General features: G+C 40.8%; 1 protein-coding gene across 2 annotated transcripts in view; it reads left to right on the top strand.

The window, feature by feature from the left end:
• Positions 1-19,261, top strand: part of AGPAT5 (1-acylglycerol-3-phosphate O-acyltransferase 5) — a 298,136-nt gene extending 278,875 nt beyond the window's left edge. For both annotated transcript variants that reach the window (XM_029595740.1, XM_029595738.1), the window contains one exon: positions 10,929-19,261. In XM_029595740.1, coding sequence (XP_029451600.1) covers positions 10,929-11,154 — 226 coding nt within the window. In that variant the 3' untranslated portion in view covers positions 11,155-19,261. The remainder of the gene's footprint in view (positions 1-10,928) is intronic.
• The last annotated feature ends 202 nt before the right edge of the window (positions 19,262-19,463 follow it).

Here is a 19,463-nt window from a genome sequence, read left to right as displayed (position 1 = left end):
GCCTCCTCTCTGCTCCCACTCTTGTGAAGCAGGACCACCACCGCTCTTCTCCAGTCACTCTTGTTTCCAGGGATCTATTGAACAGCACATCTCTGAGCTCCCTCAGTATCCTGGGTTGAATCTCATCAGGCCCCATGGCTTTGTCCACTTTCAGTTTTTCTTATTTTTCCCATACATTCTCTTCTGTAAACGGAGTTTCATCTACTCCATCCCCATCCACTGTCTTGTTGTCTAGCGACGGTCTTTCTCCAGGGTCTTCTTTAGTGAACACTAAACTGAAGAATTTGTTTAATATTTCCACCATTTCTTCATCTCCCTCTACACATTGATCCTTTTCACTTTTCAGTTTCACTATATCACTTTGGACCTTTCTCTGATGTATCTGAAAAATGTTTTGTCACCTCACTTTACCTTTTTGGCGTTCCTTTCTTCTGCCTGACGTTTTGCTTTCTTGATTACTTTCTTAGTCTCCTTCAATTTCACCAGATATGTGTTACTCTTTTTGGGATCCTTTATATTTCCTGAATGCTGTTCTTTTTGCTTTTATTTTATCAGCCACCTCCTTTGAGAACCAGATTGATTTCTTATTTCTCTTGCTTTTGTTTACTTTTCTTTTTTTGTTAAGATTTTTTTAATGTATTAAAGAAAGTACAGCCATAGGGCAACATAGCCCCTTGGTACAAAGCACAACAACAACATATTTGAAATAACATAAGACAAAAGCAAATATATAATCCAAAATGACCCAGTATACCCCTCCCCTCCCTCCCCTCCTCCCTATAGTTAGAGGTTAAAAAATACCAAGATAAAGATAAAGATAGTACTATAATGAGACAAGAGGTAAATATATAATACAATGCTCTTCTCAAGTCTTTCCTCAAGGTTACAATAGCCCAATAAAATATCAATGTATAGAAGCATCAATCCACAATATTACATAAGAAAAATAAGAAAGAAAAGATAGCCCATACTCCCTCAGGAATGATACTTAATGTAGGGCATCCAGATTGCATTGTAGGGGGAAATGCAATCATGTTTAACAGCAGTTAAAGAAGCCAGTCGGAACAATCTATTCATATGATTTAAGACCTGAGAGAAAGGTGGGGTCTGCTCATGTTTCCAGTGAGCTGCTATGACAAGTCTGGCTGCAATAAAAACTTGCACACTAAGCTTCTGTTGGTATTTATTCAACCTTGGTAGAGGATAATTGATCAACGCTGAAGCAGCACTAGGTAAGCAAGGGGTGTTAAGAAGTTTCCCTAACCACTCAAACACCCTTCTCCAAAAACCAATTATTTTATCACACTGCCACCAGATGTGAATGAAGGACCCCTGTTTACATTGCCACCAGCAATTTTGTGAATATCATGGATAAATCCTATCGGGAGTAAGATACCACTGGTACAGCATTTTATAACATTGTTCCTGTAGCCATACCAAAATAGAACATTTGCTAGCCACTACACAAAGCCTTGCCCATACCCTAGGCCCCAGAGTTTGACCCAAATCATTCTCCCAGCCAGCCTCGTGTGAAGGGGGATAGTTGCTTTGATTAATAAGAAGGCTATAAACTTTAGAAATAGCCTCCTTTATTGAGTCACTATGCAAGAAATATTTTTCAAACAAAGATCTACCTTTGTGTAACACTTGGGTTCTCTTCAGGAAGTCTACAAAATGCTTTACCTGTGCATAAGCCAGAAAGTTAATGTTTACTTTTCTAACTTGTAGATTTGTTGCCTTTATAATTGCTGCTTTTAGTTTGGCCCACTACTGTTCCACCTCATTCATTTTCTCTCAGTCTTCTAGTCCTACCTCCAGGTACTTCCCCATCTTAACAAAGTCCGTATTTTTGAAATTCAAAAGTCGGGTCTTCATGTGACTTCTCCGATTCCTATTTGCAATATCAAACCCCATACCGTTTGATGATCACTGGTATTGAGGTGGGCACCCACCTGGACATTAGAGACATTATCCCCATTAGTGAGCACTAAGTTGAGTATAACTCCCTCCCTAGTGGGTTCCATTACCATTTGTTTGAACAGAGCCCCTTGCAGGGCATCTCTACTTCTGTTAGATTGCACAGAAGGTATTCTCCAGTCTATATCCAGCAGAATAAAATCTCTAGCAATCAAAACTTCTCCCTCCTTTCCCACCTTTTGGATGCCTTCAGATCTCTGTCTGGTTCTTCCGTTTGAGCTGAAGGCCTATACACCATTCAAGTAAAAATAGATGTACCACCATTCAAGTAAAAATAGATGTACCACCATTCAAGTAAAAATAGATGTACCACCATTCAAGTAAAAATAGATGTACCACCATTCAAGTAAAAATAGATGTACCACCATTCAAGTAAAAATAGATGTACCACCATTCAAGTAAAAATAGATGTACCACCATAAGGACGGCCCATAATGATTCTTCTTTACCCCCACATTCCTTGCAGTTCAGTTGCTTGGATATTGTTTTTGACATAAAGAGCTACTTCTCCCCCCTTTCTGTCCTTTCTGTCCTTCCTTAACAAGTTATAGCCCAGTATGGCCGTATCCCAATCATGCGATTCCATGAACCATACGTGTATCGCACGATATACGCAATATAAGATACGTTAGACCCTAATGCGGCTTAATGAATGACCCTGTTATGACTGTAAGCCTTCTGCGAACAGGGAACTATTTACTATACCTGAATATAACTCGCCTTGAGCTAGCAAAGAAGAGAAGTGAGCTAAATCAAATTAATAATAAATCAAATAAGGCTGTGACATGGCACTCTCTCCACAAATTCACATTGCATGAATGTTTGGACAGAGCTCCTGATGTGACAGTAAGTTTAGCTAATCTGTCCTGAGGGGTCTCTTGAAGATGTAGATTCCAACTCATCCCTCCTAGGGCCCATTATTTTTCATTCCAGGCTTCCCCTATAAAGAGACAGAAAATACAAAAATGGCTTGTTGCCCCCTTCCCCAAAACAGATTTTGCCCATTGACATTATTTCAAGGTTTTTCCCCTTTTTCATCAGGGCAGTCTATAGGGATTCCTCATATGTGAAGACTGCCATCCTACTTATCCTCCGAGAAAGCAGAGATGCTTTCTAATAAAAGGTGTTCTCCAAGGACAGCATGATGTCAGTACTCAGGAAACCCACACAATTCCCTTTGGAGTTGGCCTCTTCAATTTTCAGCTAAATTAAAGACTGAATTGAGGCTCCCACATGTCAGTACAGGATGTTCAAAATTCTAGAAACATTGAAATTAAAGTTCCATGCTGGGGGGCTTTCCAGTCTTTTGCATTGTGTCACATGTATGATTTTTTACCCGCTGGTGAGAGATTGTATGTGTGCACTCTGTGCAAAGAGCTCCTGCCTCTCAGGGAACAAGTCCGAACTCTGGAGGTTAGAGGAGCTGAGGCATACAGAGAGATACATTGATGAGACCTTCAGGGACATATTAGCCAAGTCCCAAATCCAGTCTGGCAGCCCCAGTGCTGCCTTGGATCAGAAAGGTCTCCCAGTACGAGAATATCACCCTGGTGTAGCAGGAAGTGATCCTGTAGCAAAGACCTGCTCTCCAGGTGATGTATTGTCCTCTCGCACTGAGGACAAGTCTCCCAGGACTACTGCCCAGGAGGGAAGGGTTAGGCCAGCCATCATAGTTGGTGATTCGATTATTAGGAATGTAGATAGCTGGGTGGCTGGTAGACATGAGGACCCGCCTGGTAACTTGCCTGCCTGCTGCGAAGGTGGCAGACCTCACGTGTAACCTAGATAGGATTATAGACAGTGCTGGGGAGGAGCCGGCTGTCATGGTACATGTGGGCACCAACGACTTAGGTTCTGGAAGCCAAATTTAGGATTTTAGGTAGAAAGCTGAAATCCAGAACCTCCAGGGTGGAATTCTCTGAAATGCTTCTTGTTCCACGTGCAGGTCCCCAGAGGCAGGCAGAACTCCAGAGTTTCAGTGTGTGGATGAGGCGATGGTGCAGAGAAGAGGGATTCAGTTTTGTAAGGAATGGGGGAAACCTTTAGGGAAGGGGGAGACTTTTCCGAAAGGATGGGCTCCACCTTAACCAGAGTGGACCCAAGCTGCTGGCACTAACTTTCAAAAAGGAGATAGAGCAGCTTTTAAACTAGAAAAGGGGGTAAACCGACAGTCACTCAGCAGTGCATGGTTCGGAGAAATGTATCCTTGAAAGATACTAATGAAACAGGAGAGTTAAGGCATCCCAACAGAGAGGTTCCAATAAAAGCAAATGTAGTCCATGTGCCTATATGTAAAATATTACCGAAGCTAAAGATTTCCAAATTATCCCTAACAACTGAAAAGCAGGTTGTTAATACAAACAAAAACCACACTTTGAAATGTCTGTACGCCAATGCCAGAAGTCTAAGAAGTAAGATGGGAGAGTTAGAGTGTATAGCAGTAAATGATTGAAATAATTGGCATCACAGAGACCTGGTGGAAGGAGGATAACCAATGGGACAATGCTATATCGGGGTACAAATTATATCGCAATGATAGGGAGGTTCAGCTTAGTGTGGGTGTGGCACTTTATGTCTGGGAGGGTATAGAGTCCAATAGGATAAAGATCATACAAGAGACTAAATGCTCAGTAGAATCTATATGGGTAGAAATCCCATGTGTGTTGAGTAAGAGTATAGTGATAGGAATATACTACCGTCCATCTGGACAAAATGATCAGCAGATGATGAAATGCTAAGAGAAATCAGGGAAGCTAACCAATTTGGCAATGTAATAATAATGGGAGATTTCAATTACCAAAAACACAACAGAGCACTGCTGCACTTAAACCAATGACATCCAGACGAAAAGTGCAGATATAGGAATTCAATCCCAAATGACTTTAAATCCAGTTCTTAAAGTACATAAATTATTTATTTGTTTTGAAATACGGCAACTCCACTGACTTATAAAGCAAGCATCTTACAGGCGTCCCCCGACACGCCAACTTCTCCTGAAGTTGGCACCTTTCTGCTGGGTTTAAATACCTGTCTGTATTCAGGTTGAACGCGCTCCCTGTCATATGTGAGCGTACTCTGCAGCCAGGTATGTTTGTATCCATATACTTTTGTTATATTATAAGTTGTTCGGCATTAAGTCCATTATCCTTGTCCTGATTTGTTTACATGTTTTTTACAGCTTACCTTTTCAAAAGTCTGTGTTCCCTCCCGATGCAGCCCGAGGCGAAACACGGGACCGTGTCGGGGGACGCCTGTAAGATGCTTGCTTTATAAGTCGGTGGAGTTGCCGTATTTCAAAACAAATAAATAATTTATGTACTTTAAGAACTGGATTTAAAGTCATTTGGGATTGAATTCCTATATCTGCACTTTTCGTCTAGATTTCAATTACCCCAATATTGACTGGGCAAATGTAACATCTGGACTTACTAGAGACATAAAGTTCCTGGTTGTAGTAAATGACAGCTTCATGGAGCAAATGGTTCAGGAACCAATGAGAGAGGGAGCTATTTTATATTTAATTCTTAGTGGAACTCAGGATTTGGTGAGAGAGGTAACATTGGTGGGACCACTTGCAATAGTGATCATAACATGATCAAATTTAAACTAATAACTGGAAGAGGGACAATAAGTAAATCTGCAGCTCTAACACTAAACTTTCAAAAGGAAAACTTTGATAAAATGAGGACAATAGAAAAAAACTGAAAGGTGCAGCTGCAGAGGTTGTGTTCAACAGGCATGGACATTGTTTAAAAATACAATCCTAGATGTACAGTCCAGATGTATTCCATGCATTAGGAAAAGGTGGAAGGAAGGCAAAACAATTACCGGCATGGTTAAAAGGTGAGGTGAAAGAGGCTATTTTAGCCAAAAAAAACATCCTTCAAAAATTGGAAGTAGGATCCATCTGAAGAAAATAGGGTAAAACATAAACATTGTCAAGTTAAGTGTAAAACATTGATAAGACAGACGAAGAAAGAATTTGAAATGAAGTTGTCCATAGAGGCAAAAACTCATAATAAAAACTTTTTTTTAATATATCTGAAGCAAGAAACCTGTGAGGGAGTTAGATGACCGAGGGGTTAGAGGGGCAAGATAAGGCCATTGCAGAAAGACTAAATTCATTCTTTGCTTCTGTGTTTACTAATGAGGATGTTGGGTAGATACCAGTTCCGGAGATGGTTTTCAAGGGTGATGAGTCAGAAGAACTGAACAAAATCACTGAACCTGAAAGATATAGTAGGCCAGATTGACAAACTAAAGAGTAGCAAATCACCTGGACTGGATGGTATGCATCCTAGGGTACTGAAGGAACTCAAAAATGAAATTTCTCATCTATTAGTTAAAATTTGTAACCTATCATTAAAATCATGCATTGTACCTGAAGACTGGAGGGTGGCCAATGTAACCCCAATATTTAAAAAGGGCTCTAGGGGCAATCTGGGAAACTATAGACAAGTGAGCCTGACTTCAGTGCCTAGAAAAATAGTGGAAACTATTCTAAAGATTAAAATCGTAGAGCATATAGAAAGACATGGTTTAATGAAACACAGTCAACATGGATTTACCCAAGGGAAGTCTTGCCTAACAAATCTGCTTCATTTTTTGAAGGGGTTAATAAACATGTGGATAAAGGTGAACCCGGTAGATGTTGTGTATTTGGATTTTCAGAAGGCGTTTAACAAAGTCCCCCATGAGAGGCTTCTAAGAAAACTAAAAAGTCAGGGGATAGGAGGCGATGTCCTTTCGTGGATTACAAACTGGTTAAAGGACAGGAAACAGAGAGTAGGATTAAATGGTCAATTTTCTCAGTGGAAAAGGGTAAACTGTGGAGTGCCTCGGGGATCTGTACTTGGACCGATGCTTTTATATATATATATATATATATATATATATATGATCTGGAAAAGAATACGATGAGTGAGGTTATCAGATTTGCGGATGATACAAAATTATTCAGAGTAGTCAAAACACAAGCGGATTGTGATACATTACAGGAGGACTTTGCAAGACTGGAAGATTGGGCATCCAAATGGAAGATGAAATTTAATGTGGACAAGTGCAAGGTGATGCATATAGGGAGAAATATCCCTTGCTTTAGTTAAACGATATTAGGTTCCATATTAGGAGCTACCACCCAGGAAAAAGATCTAGGCATCATAGTGGATAATACTTTGAAATCTTCGGCTCTGTGTGCTGCAGCAGTCAAGAAAGCAAACAGAATGTTAGGAATTATTAGGAAGGGAATGGTTAATAAAACAGAAAATGTCATAATGCCTCTGTATCTCTCCGTGGTGAGACTATACCTTGAATACTTTGTACAATTCTGGTCGCCACATCTGAAAAAAGACATAGTTGCGATGGAGAAGGTTCAGAGAAGGGCAACCAAAATGATAAAGGGAATGGAATAGCTCCCCTTTGAGGAAAGGCTGAAGGGTTTAGGGCTGTTCAGCTTGGAGAAGAGATGGCTAACAGGGGCAATATGATAGAGGTCTTTAAGATCATGAGAGGTATTGAATGAGTAGATGTGAATCGGTTATTTACACTTTTGAATAATAGAAGGACTAGGGGGCATTCCATGAAGTTAGCAAGTAGCACATTTAAGACTAATCGGAGAAAATTCTTTTTCACTCAACGCACAATTAAGCTCTGGAATTTGTTGCCAGAGATGTGGTTAGTGCAGTTAGTGTAGCTGGGTTCAAAAAAGGTTTGGATAAGTTCTTGGAGGAGAAGTCCATTAATGGCTATTAATCAATTATACTTAGGGAATAGTCACTGCTATTGCATAAGTAGCATGGGTTCTTCTTAGTGTTTGGGTAATTGCCAGGTTCTTGTGGCCTGGTTTTGGCCTTTGTTGGAAACAGGATGCTGGGCTTGATGGACCCTTGGTCTGACCCAGCATGCAATTTCTTATGTTCTTATGTGTACCTGGGTTCAAAATAGGTTTGGATAAGTTCTTGGAGGAGAAATACATTAACTGCTATTAATCAAGTTTACTTAGGGAATGGCCACTGCTATTAATTGCATCAGTAGAATGGGATCTTCTTGGTATTTGGGTAATTGCCAGGTTCTTGTGGCCTGGTTTGCCCTCTGTTGGAAACAGGATGCTGGGCTTGATGGAGCCTTGGTCTGATCCAGCATGGCAATTTCTTATGTTCTTATACATCTGATTAACCCATGTGTGAGGACTGACATCCTGCTTGTCTTCGGAGAACACCTGTTACCGGTAAGAAACTGCTTTCCAATGGAAAGGAAACTGTAGAACTGGAGGCTACAAGGAGGCAGTCTTGAGAACAACATCAGAAAATAGTTTTTCATGGAAAAGTGTGGTAGATGTGTAACCCTTAGTGAGGTGTTTAGTCCCAGGGGCAAACTAATTTATTTATCTTCAGGGACTGCCCCAAATTACTCCCATGCTGGATTCTTAATCCCTGGGCAGAATTCTTTTTATGGGGGAAGCTCTTGCATAATGCTCCCAGTGTGTGTAGAATGCAGGTGCTTCCCATGAGGTGCTAGGCTGTAATCAAGAGACGGGACTAGGGTCTGGGTGTTAAAATAAAAGTTTACTAATTGGTAACCATTCAATTAAGTCCATTCTTACATAAGAATGAAGTTACATCTGAAATGCTGGTACAAATGTAATTCTAGGTAGCTAGGTGTCCTTTATTCAGACCTCTGGGAAGAGCTCCATGGTAGTGATAATTGTACAAAGCTCACCCAGTGGTTGTCTGGGAATACTAGTGGAGGAGTCCCCAACTTCATAGCAAAAATCCTATCTTGACTCATCATCTCCTCAGATACCCAGCCTGTCCTGATCCCATAGGTGTTTGCGGAGGACCGACTGGAGTCTCCATCTTGCTCTTCCTTCCTTAGTTGTTGTTTCAGAGGAAAAGTCAGGGTGGGATCGGGCTGCTTCCCATCATTGCAATCCCAGTGGAGAAGGGGAATCCAAAAACCTTCACACTCTGATTAAGTCCAAAAAGTACTTCAGAAGTTAAATTGGATACATCTTCTGCCTTCACTGTCTCTCGCAGCAGTTTCTATCACGGGTGCTTGCCCACCTAGGGTTTAGAGTGGGCTCACAGGCCTTTGGTCCCCTGGTGAGAACCCTTTTGCCCCAAAAGGGTATCAGCCTCAAAAATCTATCTCTGTAAATTATGAGAAGCACCCTCTGGCAGGGAGGGTACCACTTCTAAATGAAACTTCATTTGGATGAAGCTGGGAGGCCTCACTGGAGTGTGAAACTTGAAATATCCTTACTGTTCAAAGGCTTCCTCAAACTGATCCCAAAGTGTTCTAAAATGGCTGGGCTAAATAGTGTTCAGGCATCCAATCCAGACCCTCCAGGTGGGAGGGACTGAGGGGCATGGATGGCTCCTTCTAAAATGTGTTTAAGACAGGATCAGTGACATCTGGTGGCCCGATCGGAAGGAGGGGGTTCTGCCCCAGATGCATGGAATGCTCTTCCGAAGGGGTTAGTGGAGACAAAGATAGGAGCAGCAATTTAAAAAAAAAAATTGTGGATTAAATTCAGAGGATCCCTTATTGGTACGAAGATGGAAAAAAAAAAAAAAAACACTGACATAACCTACATTGAATAATGGTTCAAACCAAAACCACATTGAAATTATTGTATTGTGCTTCCAAGAAACGTATAGAGATAATCTACACCCTGAACAAAAAGCATGGTTTAACCACCATGGAGTGGGAGATACAATCCTATTAACTTTTCTGGGCAAACTGATCTTTCTCTGCCATCATTTACTATGTTACTGTGACTGAAATTCTTACAGAATGCTTTCATGGTTGATTAGTTTCATAAAATCCCTTCTGTAGATGGATTTTGTTTTTTCTATAATTCCCTGATCCATTAACTGTATAAATGAAGTAAAATTTGCAGGAAAGAAGATGGTAAAAACTATTTCCAGATACTACTTTAATTCAATCATTATCTAAAATCAAAATAACTTTTGGGTCTTCTGAGTTTTTTCTGGTGTGCTTTTGATGCAAACACAAAAGCATGGTGAAACTAGTTCAAAAATTATTTCCTGGTCCATCCATGCATTAGGTTATGCCTTGAGTTCAACAGTTAAATGAACAGCATCCTTGAATGCACTTGGTATCCTGAATTTTCCCACTACTGACAGCTTAACTGTAGGTGCCTGCTGCATTGGCACATGTAAGCTCATTCAGGCTTGTTCTGCTTAAAACCAGCAGCATTAACTTCCCCTGCACTGGCCAGGGTAGAAGTTGGCAGTCTCTCCGTACAGTGCTCTTCTTCCTACACCTTCATGCTACCTGTCCTCCCAAGGCACGCTATCCCTCTCCCTATTGCTTTTCCTCCTTATCTTTAAATGTTGATTAGCATTCCTTTTAAACCTTCTTTGCAGCAGTCCCAGAGATCTTCCTTCACCCAGTGCTCAGTGTAGTGTGCATGCACGCCCTTTGCCCCACAGAAATACATCCACCCTTGTGCAGTTGTACATTTAAAAAAAACAACAAGCTGCTAGATGCCAATTAGTTAAGCTTTCCAGTTGGTTGAGTGCCAGATAATGGGGCTTTCACTGTACTTTCATAAAATAGTTCATCCAGGAGATTTATATTGCAACAGATTCTAAATTATAAGGCAGTTGTAGAGAGAATGTATGTCTTAATGTATTAGGTATAACTTAGAGAGTCATTGAGAAATATTGTGTACCAGAAACAAAAAATCATCTGGTGGTGTTCGGCTATACCAAAGCTTTGATTTTTGTATTATGCTGATATGGAACAGAATAAACCATGAAAATGGATGGCCTAGCAATTTTGGATTTTGTACTGGTTTTTGTGAATTTTTCATATAGTTGTGCACACCTGGTTTTTCTCAGATTTTATTTTAGGTATTGGATTTGGTTGTGAATGCTGTAGTGCCGTTTATTTTACACACACAAATTTATCATTTTCTGTTTTAGGTTACTAATAGAGTTTTATGAAGCCAAGGATCCTGAAAGAAGAAACAAATTTCCTACAAATGGTTTTAGTTCCAAGCTAAGACTAATAAAATCATTACCTTCTTTACTGTTACTAAGTGGCCTGACTGCTAGCATGCTTATGACAGAAACTGGAAGGAAACTTTATGTAAATACATGGATATATGGAACTTTAATTGGCTGCTTGTGGGTTAGTATTAAAGCTTGAATGGACATTTTCTAGTCAGTACCCCATTTTAATTTGTCTTCAAGCAGCTGCACATTACACCAAAACCTTTTCCTGAATTTGCAAAGAAATGTAAACAAGAGCTTTGTATTGAATGAATGTTGGATGAAGAAGAGCCGATGACCTCAGCATAAAAATGATTAGTGATGGCAAAATGTATGCAAGTTCACAAATGTGCTACTCTTTTCACTGTAAAATAAATGATAGTCTTGGTAATAAACATTGCCTTCTCCACAGACTAACACCTGGTTTTGGATTACCTGCAGGTGATTTGTGGAAATCTGTGTCATTGATAATGTGTAACTCAATTATGTGGACCAGTGACTATCCAGTCATGCTTGTGTTTTACACTATTTTGTTTTCTAGTCACACCTAAATGCTGAGAAGTATGTTTTTCATGCATGTTTTCATATGGTCCATTGATAAGATCACCAAAAGAAATACAAGGCAAAAAAAAAAGTTCTTAAAATGTTGGTGTTTGTGGGAAGAGGGATCTCTGATTAATGCATGGTCTTTTAACTACATTGTTCTTAACCTGTGAATAGCCTACAGACATCATTTTATTGTAATATTCTTTTTAAAATAGCTTTTGCTTATCTTGTTGTACACCTCATTTCATGCTTAGGGAAATGTATACAATTGTAAGTTTAACTTCAGACTGTGACTGTGCATGATGGGTCTAGACTGTAGATTGCTGAAAGTTTCATTTTAAAAAAAAGTGTATATATATTGGAGCTTCTTCAAATGTTTTTTTGTTACCTGAAACCAATGTAACTTTGGTAATACTTTATTATGCAGCACTATTACGATATATTTCAGTAACAAGAAACATTTAAAATACTCCTAAATATATACACTCTGCCTGTGCCTTTGCTTTTTTTATTTTAGTCTAACATCAAGGGACTGAGTCACTAAGGCTTTTCTCGTATTCTGTGTTGATGGGAAAAGACTTTGATGAATGAGTTTCTTAGTGTTCATTTTAGAATGAAAATCTGTTCTCCATCAACAAGCAGGTATGAATTAGTCATTATGTGTGGGTGATGTCATCTGATGCCATCCTGACATGGTCCCAGCTTTCAAAACTCAGTAAACATTTTACTGAGCGTGAGCCCCTCAGTCTTTCCTCATACAGATGTGTCCCAGTTTTTCCCTACAATTTTTTTAGTCTTTGGCCTTGTGCCTTCTTTTACTGCTTTGCTGCTTTTTTTTTTTTTTTAGACTTTTTACTGCTGCCTCAACAGCCCCTCAAACAGAACTTTTAAGTTCTAACTGAGAAAAAAAATTGATTATGCCAGTGGAGCCAAGGCCAAGCAGTCCACAGGAAGAGGGCTAAAGGCTTGCATCTGTGGGGTGCAGGATGTCCATCAAGGATACACACTCTGTCTTCCATCATTACTTGGGCCTGAACCACAACTGCTACAGCTATGGGTATATGTTCCCCAGGGTCCAGAAGTACTGTGCCTGGAAAATTGAGGCCCTTAAGGAAGGTGCAAGAAAAGTAAAAGCGCAAGCATTTGAGCCGCTGTTCATCAAGGAGTGAAGTGTCATCGGGCTCCCGGTGCAATGAGCTGAGGTGGGAAACTCCCCCCCCCCCCCCCCCCCCACAAGCTCAGAAAGGCCTCCCAGCCCTCTGGCACCAGTTCCCAGATCTGTCTCAGATCAAGGGTTGAGCATGACTCTCAGAAGCCTGTGGCACCGAAGAAGCTTTGAGAAAAGCACTTAAGTGGCTCAGGGTTTCCCCTTCAGGGCTGTCCTCCTAAGAGCCAAAGAGAAGATTGGCACCATCAGCACAGGGCTCCAATAGAGCTGGCCTGTCCTTGACACTGAGGTAGGACATAGCTTCATTGGTGCAGATGCGGTGTTTGTTCATGTACAGAAAATCCCTATGGTACCAAGTTATCTGTTTTACCTGAACCCAGAGCCATTTGGGGCATAATCTATGTGACAAAGCTCACATATATAGGCACAATAGCACATCTGGCCACGCAGATAGCAGCAGGTACAAACCAACAAAGGTAGAAAACCAAGATAGCAGCACCATCAATTATGTCAGAATGGAATGTCTTGATGCGCAAATCCACAAGTCCCACTGAGGATGGTTTGACATTGAAGGATCTACTGGTGACAGCCATGGAACAGAGTGATAGTCGACAAGCTTTTTGCCACAAACAGGCGAAGAGCGCCTCTGAGTCAGCTGACGCTGCAGTGAGAGCAACTGTGGCAGTAGAGTCCACTTCAATTTTACAGACAAACATGAGCGAGGATGAGACAGTCTGGATTTCTGAAGAGGATGATTCTTCTCCATCTCTGACTCAGAGGATTTCCCAGCTAGTAGGAGACCAATTATTTGTTAGTGAAGATTTTTTTCTGCATCCATAACCTCTGAAGGTTGAAGAGGGAGATTAGAACTTTTCTTATCTAAGATGGAGAAAACGTTCCCGTATAACGGGGCCATGTTCCATACTGGTGTATACTTCACAGCAATAGCTTCCAGCATTGGGAGTGAGTTTCCCACCAAGAGGTGATGGGTTTTCTTCCTCCAGGGAAGTCCCTTCATGAATCGGAAGGCAATGAAATGGGCTGTAATCTGATCTGAGTTTCTTTAGATGTTTCTCCTCAGGTCCAGTGGTCTCAATCACCACCTTCATCATTGGGATCATGGTTTAGTGTTCTCCTATGATCAGAAGACAAAGAGGATCCAACAGGGATGCCACCTGATCCATTTCTAGACCTGCTACAGCATCTCTCTCCTCTAGAATATCTCTGCTACTACAGTTTCTTGGATAAGCTGGCAAAGACTCTGTCTATCAATGTCAAGAAAGAAAAAGACCCCAAAATGTCTTCAGACTCCTTGTTTTTTTCAAATCCCAGTAGATTTTGCAACAATCCAAGTTCACAAGCTTCTCTGAGACCTTCAGATGAGGATATGGCAGACCCCCTACATTGTGCCTTTAAGTGGTCTGGAAACTGGACTTGAAATATAGAGTGCAGGCCGCCCTGAGATTTGGGGGTCCAATTGCCACATCATTCTGTGGTGGTGGAATTAGCATTAAACATTGCTATGCATTCTCATAATCACGCTAATAGGCCATGGGGAAGAACCCAAAAATGTTGGAAGTATTTGGGAAGAAGTTTCCATGCTGAGTGCATGAATCACAGCTCACCAGCTATACATGGTGCAGTGTGGCTAGAAGCTAAAATCTTTGATTGAATTGTCTGACCCAAATCAGGCAGACGTCTCTCAGACTGTAGCAGATGTAGAGGATTGTGAGAAGCACCTTATCCATCCTGCGAAGGAAGCTTTTGATACTGCGGCCAGGACTTCCACTGCTTCTGTAACGGCCCAAAGACTCATGTGATTACAAGCGAGTTTCCTCAGGGAAGATGTGCATGATTGCTTCGTAGATGTACCCTGTACAGAGGACAACTTATTTAATGGCAAGGTTAAAGCTATGATGGCTCTGATTAAAGAGCATTAATCCATACTGCAGTTATCGGTTGTGACAGGGGACCCACCAGCTCCCGCCCAACATAAGCACTTTCCTTACTAGAACCTATTTTTCCAAAGATGTCCCTTCTACTCTTTTCAACATCATTTAGCTCCTCCCGCTTTTTAGCAGCAATAATTGCCTGTTCAAGGTCATCACAGGAAATGGAATCAACCCAAGGCTCAGCAGCAGATGCAGCCCAAATCAAGCACCAGTTTTTCACAAATCTAAGACCTGCCTCCTCACCTTCTTTGGTGGGGGAAGTGTTCACTTCTCTTTAGAATGGTTCCAGATCACTAAAGATCTGGAAATTCTGAGTATGACTGCCACTTAATGTTTCTCTTGCACTCCTCCAAACCAACAGATTTCAGTCTTCCAGTCTAACCCTTTTTAATCTGCCCAGCTGTAACTGGAAATGGAGTCCCTCCTCTTGCAAAAGGTAGTTGAACCCTGTTCCCTCCCAGGAATATGTCTAGGGGTTCTATTTCTGATACTTTATAATCCTCAAAATGTTAGGGGGATTGAGGTCTATTCTGGTTTTTAAAAAGCTGAATACATTGCTGGTCCAGGAGAAGTTCAAGATGAGCTCACTGCAGACTATTCTCTTCATTCAACCAAGGGATTGGTTATTTTTGCTGGATCTGAAGGACATTTATGCATTTATACCCATTCATCCTGCCCATCAGAAATTCCTTAGGTTAATGGTGAAGGATGCATACTACCAATACAAGGTGCTCTCCTTTAGCCTCTTGGTAGCTCTGAAGGTATTCACAAAAAGCCTTGCAGTAGTGGTAGCACAGCTTCATTAGTAAGGAGTTTGTGTGTTCCTGTACCTGCATGATTGGTTGGAGACAGGTCCATCTTAATCAGGGGTTCTGGAATCCCTCAAACTCCTTATTGCTCCTCCAGAATCTGGGTTTCCTAATCGACAAGTCCAATCTGGTTCCAGATGAAAAGTTCTGTTAATAGAAGCCTGGATAGATTTGCTTAAAAAAAAAAAAAGAAAGCATTTCTATCTATTGAAAGGGCTGCTTCTTTGAGAGGCCTAGTTACAGGCTTTCTGCAACAGGGCCGAGTGTCAATAATGTAGGATCTGGTTATTCTTGATTACATGGTGGCTGCTGTACATGTAGTACCTGTAACTCATCTACCCATGTGGAGCTTTCATTTTGGTCTCTGAAACCAATGGGATCAACTTTGTCAGCCTTTCTCCCACCAAATCTCTGTGACCATTGGGATGAGAAAATCCTTGCATCGCTGGATGAAGCTGGACTTTCTAAAAATGGGTCTCTTGCTGCACGTTCTTCCACATCAAGTCACTCTGTCTGCTGATGCCTTCACCAAGGGGTAGTGGGCATATACTGGTGTGTTGTGGACTCAAGGATTGTGGTCTTCAGCAAAGAGTCATCTGCAAATTAACCACCTGGAGTTTCAAGCTATTCACTAGTCTGAGAGCTTTCTCTCACCTCTTGAGAAAGAAAATCTTAATCCAGATGGACAGCCAGTAAGGTACAGGCTCTTAAGCTCCCTGTCAAGCCATCCAAATCTGGTTGTGGGGAAGCCATCACAATGCCTATCTACAGGCAACCTAACCTATGGGTATCTAGAATACACTGGCAGACTGCCTCAGCAAAGTGTTACAACTGCATGAGTGGTCTTTGGCTCAGAGAGTCAGACAACATATTCAGTCACTGGGGAAAGCCAGTGATCAACCTGTTTGCCTCAGAAATCAACAGGTTGACATTCTGCTCCATGTATGTAAGCAGCTACAGATCAGCTTGTAACACTTTTTTTTGTTTAAGCTAGAGCATCAATCTAATTTATGCATACCCATCAATTCTTCTAATCACCAGAACATCCTTTGGAACAATACAAGGATAATCCTTATTTCATCAGCCTGGCCACAAGAAGTATGGTTTCCATATCTCTTTTATCAGTTCAGTCTCTGATTCAGTTGTGAATGTCTCATCACACAGGAGAATTATAGGCTCTGCCATCCTAACTTTCCATCCCTGGCCCTGATGATGTGGATGTTGTGTGCAATGGTGTCCTTCTTACTCCTTCCAAAGGAGGTGGAAGATGTGCTGATTTCGACTGGAAAACCCTCAGCCAGAAAATCCTAGTTTCAAACAGGAGAAATTTCCAGCTTGATGTGGATTCAATCATTTTGGATCCTTTCTTCTGTGATCATGGGACTGACTTCAGTATCTGTTCTTTCATTCATCATTGGGCCTTAGCACCTCTTCAGTCAGGGTTTATCTCAGCATGATCATAGCCTATCACTAGCAGATGGAAGGCGTTCCAATTTCTCTCCATCCTTTGGTATCCAATTCATGAAAGGATTGTGGCATTCCTGACTTCTCGTTAGTAAACCTCCAGTGCCTTGGGACTCTAATCTAGTTCTAGATCAACTCATGAAACCTCCTTTAGAATCTCTTAATTTGGTGGATTTGAAGTTTTTATCTGCAAAGTATTTCTCATGGCCATCTCTTCGACACAAGGAATAAGTGACTTACAGGCATTGGTGTCATTTTGTCCATATCTGATTTTTTTTTCACAAAAGGGTGGTACTGCAGACCCATCCAAGCCTCTTCTGAAAATTGTCTGCATTCTATATTAATCCAAGCTATTGTGCTTCCTTCATTCTTTCCAAGACCTCAACATCAGAGTAGAACATGTTCTTCACTTCTTGGACTGTAGAAGAGCCCTGGCATACTATTTAAAGAGAAGACTCAATTTCACTGTCCAGCTTCTCAGTTGTTTGTGTCCTTTGCTCCCAATTCATTGGGAAGAGTAACTGTCAAGCAGACTCTGTCCAATTGTCTAGCAGATTATCTCACAGTTATGCATTAGCTGATTTACAGATTACAGACTGTCAAAGCTCATCAAGTGAAAGCAATGGCGACGTCAGTGGCTCACCTCAGAGCTACCTCTATGGCAGATATTTGCAAAGCTTTACTTCTCATCTTTCCACAACCTTTATATCCCACTATTGTCTGGATGGCATATCTTGGGAAGATAGTAATTTTCGACGAGCAATTCTGAGCAGCATGTACAGCTATTAGTCCACCATCCACCTGGTGTGGCCGGGTTATCTTAAGTGCTTCTACTGTGCAATCCTCTGCATGGGACTTTCCTTGAGTAATGGCTAGTTCATGCCTGCTTCTTGACAAAAAAAAGCAAGTTTGCTTACCTGTAAACAGGGTTCTCCATAGACAGCAGGATGAATTAACCATTCTTAATATCCTCTCTAGAGAAAGGTCTACCTTGCTAAAGCTTGAGTTCTGGAGAGATTCCGGGGCCCGTGAGGCAGCGTGCACAGGAACTCATGTGCGTGTTTAGAAAAACCTTTACTGAGCTTTGAGACTTGGGTCCGGTCGGTGCCATCAGATGACATCACTCACTCACAATTGTTAATTCATCCTGATAGCTACGGAGAACCGTGTTTACAAGTAAGTAAACAAATTTATGTATTTATCAATTGAACTGAAGATTATACTGTGTGATTATATTGAAAGAAATGCAAATCCTACCTGCTTCATAATGTACCCAATATAATTCCTTAGTGCCAGCCAGTTTGGAGCTTGTGCTGCTGTTGCTGACACACTTTTACATTAATGCATCTCTTTTGGTAGCAAGGGAATAACCCCTTGGCACCTGGCTAGACTGGAGGTACTACATTAGTGCATTGTATCAGGAAATCCTGATTTCCAGGATCAAAGGTTTACATAGAAAACAAGAAAATCGTTACATTTCAGAAGTAGAGCCACAGAAACACCAGAAGTGTTTCAAATTGTGCTAAAAAAGAAAATATTCTTTTAAAGAAAAATTAATGGATTATAATAGCTCATCATTCATTGTGAGAGAGAAACAAAAACCTTAGTACTATATTTTGTTACTGTAGTATGCAGTGGTGTTCTTCCAGATGAGTCAGGTAAGATAATAAGTGTCAAAAGCTAGAGGATGTTCACTGAGTCTTGGTCAAAAATCGTTTTCAAGGAATCATGCTTAAAAACAGTATTGAGGTCAAACTGCCAAAAAAGACAATAGATCACTTTAAATGTGAACCTCCTAGGTAAGCTTTCTTTTCCATGGTGGTTCATGCAGCATGTCACCTTCTCAGGACTTACTGAATGCACATCATAAATGAAATGTCATGCTGCCAACCCTAGCTCAGTCAGAAACTGAGAGTGGAGATCTTTTACATTAGAAGTCATTCAATCATGACTATTAGCCAATCATATTTTTTGCAGCCACTTTAATGTTAATAAGCATTTTTGTCACACAAGCAAAATGTTATTTATTTGGAACAGGTTAACTCTATGCTTCTGAAATCTGGAATCTCTTACAGTACTAAAGTGCAAAGGAGTTGCAGCAGCAGTGCTACCTTTTATTTGATTATTTGTGTATTGTTTTTGGTCAGTGTCTATTGCCTTGAAAAAAACATTGTACCTCTCTTCTGTGAGGGAAGATTGTTTTTGTATTTCAGTTTTGTTTTGTTCGCCTGTCCTCTAATGCCTTCAGAACACTTGCCATTTTGATTTTTCATATGTGCTCACTGCTGTCATCCCAAAATAAAGCGATTTTCATTGATCGTTTCATTTTTCTTAGGGTCAAGACTCATTGTATAAAAAGAACGAGATAAGAATTTATGTAGTTAGTCTTTCCATGGTGAAAAATCGCTAGTGCACAAAATGTGAAAACATAGGGCAATAAAATGTACAACAAATGAAACAACAATGAAGAATGTACACCCATGAGAAAAACTGTCTTAAAACCAGGATATTTAATATCTTTTATATA

The sequence above is a fragment of the Rhinatrema bivittatum genome, chromosome 3, assembly GCF_901001135.1.
Source record: "Rhinatrema bivittatum chromosome 3, aRhiBiv1.1, whole genome shotgun sequence".
In the NCBI taxonomy this organism is placed as follows: domain Eukaryota; kingdom Metazoa; phylum Chordata; class Amphibia; order Gymnophiona; family Rhinatrematidae; genus Rhinatrema; species Rhinatrema bivittatum.
Note: the sequence above shows the minus strand (reverse complement) of the source record. Positions and strands in the feature narration are given on the sequence as shown.